Source organism: Merops nubicus, unplaced genomic scaffold, assembly GCF_000691845.1.
Source record: "Merops nubicus isolate BGI_N331 unplaced genomic scaffold, ASM69184v1 scaffold32112, whole genome shotgun sequence".
In the NCBI taxonomy this organism is placed as follows: domain Eukaryota; kingdom Metazoa; phylum Chordata; class Aves; order Coraciiformes; family Meropidae; genus Merops; species Merops nubicus.
Window position 1 is genome coordinate 1 of NW_008594796.1, and position 1,576 is coordinate 1,576.

General features: G+C 66.3%; 1 protein-coding gene across 1 annotated transcript in view; it reads left to right on the plus strand.

The window, feature by feature from the left end:
- Window positions 1–10: 10 nt before the first annotated feature.
- Window positions 11–1,576, plus strand: part of LOC103768723 (laminin subunit beta-1-like) — a gene marked incomplete at both ends in the record, with an annotated part of 1,917 nt that continues 351 nt past the window's right edge. Inside the window, 4 exons of the mRNA XM_008935877.1 lie at window positions 11–205; window positions 282–345; window positions 1,182–1,384; window positions 1,472–1,574. Of these exons, the coding sequence (XP_008934125.1) occupies window positions 11–205; window positions 282–345; window positions 1,182–1,384; window positions 1,472–1,574 (565 nt within the window). The remainder of the gene's footprint in view (window positions 206–281; window positions 346–1,181; window positions 1,385–1,471; window positions 1,575–1,576) is intronic.

Genomic DNA, 1,576 nt, shown 5'->3' on the forward strand with positions numbered 1-1,576 from the left:
GCTGTGTCTCCCGCAGACCTTCCGCCCCGCGGCCATGCTGGTGGAGCGCTCTGCCGACTTCGGGCGCAGCTGGAAAGTCTACCGCTACTTCGCCTATGACTGCGCCGCCGCCTTCCCCCACGTCCCGCGTGGGCCCCCGCGACGCATCGACGACGTCGTCTGCGAGTCGCGCTACTCCGACATCGAGCCCTCCACCGAGGGGGAGGTGAGGCCCTGGCAGCACCCCAGGAGGGTCGGAGGGCTCCCCACTCTCCTCTCACCGCCCTGCTGTCCTCCTCCAGGTGATCTACCGGGTGCTGGACCCTGCCATCCCCATTGGGGACCCCTACAGCCCTGCCATCCAGAGTGAGTTGCCTGCCCCAGGCTCCTGCCTGGCTGCTCTATTTTGGGCACAGCTATTTTGGCTGCTCTCTCCCTGCTCTGAGCCCCACAGTGGGGTCAGGGCTGGATCCAGCGTCTGGAGGCTCAGGCCCCTCCTGCACCCCCTCCTCCATGGGAGCAGCTAAAGGTCGGGCTGCATGGGGTGAGTGGAGGGCACCGGCTATGCCGGAGCCGTGCCAGAGCTGAGCCCAGCGCTGAGCGGCGGCTGCAGTGCAGGATGCAGTTGGTGATGGGCAGCAGAGTTGGGCTGGGTGCAGGACGCAGTGGGTTAATAACTCAGTGCTAAATTTAGGCTGGGAGCAGGACGAAGGAATCTGCAGGGCAGGGCTGCTGGGAAGCTGGAGTCCCAGGGAGCCATGTCCTGTCCTGCCTGAGGCCCTGGCACAGCCGTCCTCTGGGCCCGGCTCCCTGCGGTGGGTGCCCTGACTCCCAGAGAGGTGCCCCTGCCCAGGGTGTTCCAGCCCACACCTGCTGGGGGACCCAGGAAAAACCATGTGCGCAGCAGCCAAACCACTATGGCTATGTACAGCCCAGCCTGGCCACATGCAACCACGTGCATGTGAGCCAAACAGCCCCATGCCAGTAAGTTGTGGCGCAGAAAGCCACGCGTAGCCCAGTCTGATGGTGCGTAGCCCTGCATGGATGCCTTGTGCCATGCACAGCCTGGCCCGACCATGCACGGGCGAGCTGAGCCGTGCCCGCCCCACCGAGCCACCCACAGCCCTGTGGCCACGCGCAGCAGAGCCACGCGTGGACAAGCCCAAGCACCCCGTGCCAACGCAGGTCTCTCCCCACCACAGACCTGCTGCGCGTCACCAACCTGCGGGTGAACCTCACCAAGCTGCACACACTGGGGGACAACCTGCTGGACACGCGTCGGGAAATCCAGGAGAAGTACTACTACGCGCTCTACGAGCTGGTGCTGCGCGGGAACTGCTTCTGCTATGGGCACGCCTCTGAGTGTGCCCCGCTCAGCGGAGCCCCTGCCACCGCCGACGGCATGGTAGGGCGAGCCAGCCCCTCATGCCCTGCCAGAGATGGGTAGCTGTGCTGCCCTGTCCCTCGGCCCCTCACTGTGGCGTCCTGGCAGGTGCACGGGCGCTGCGTCTGCAAGCACCACACACAGGGGCTGAACTGCGAGCGCTGCCAGGACTTCTACCACGACCTGCCCTGGCGCCCGGCCGAGGGCTACAGC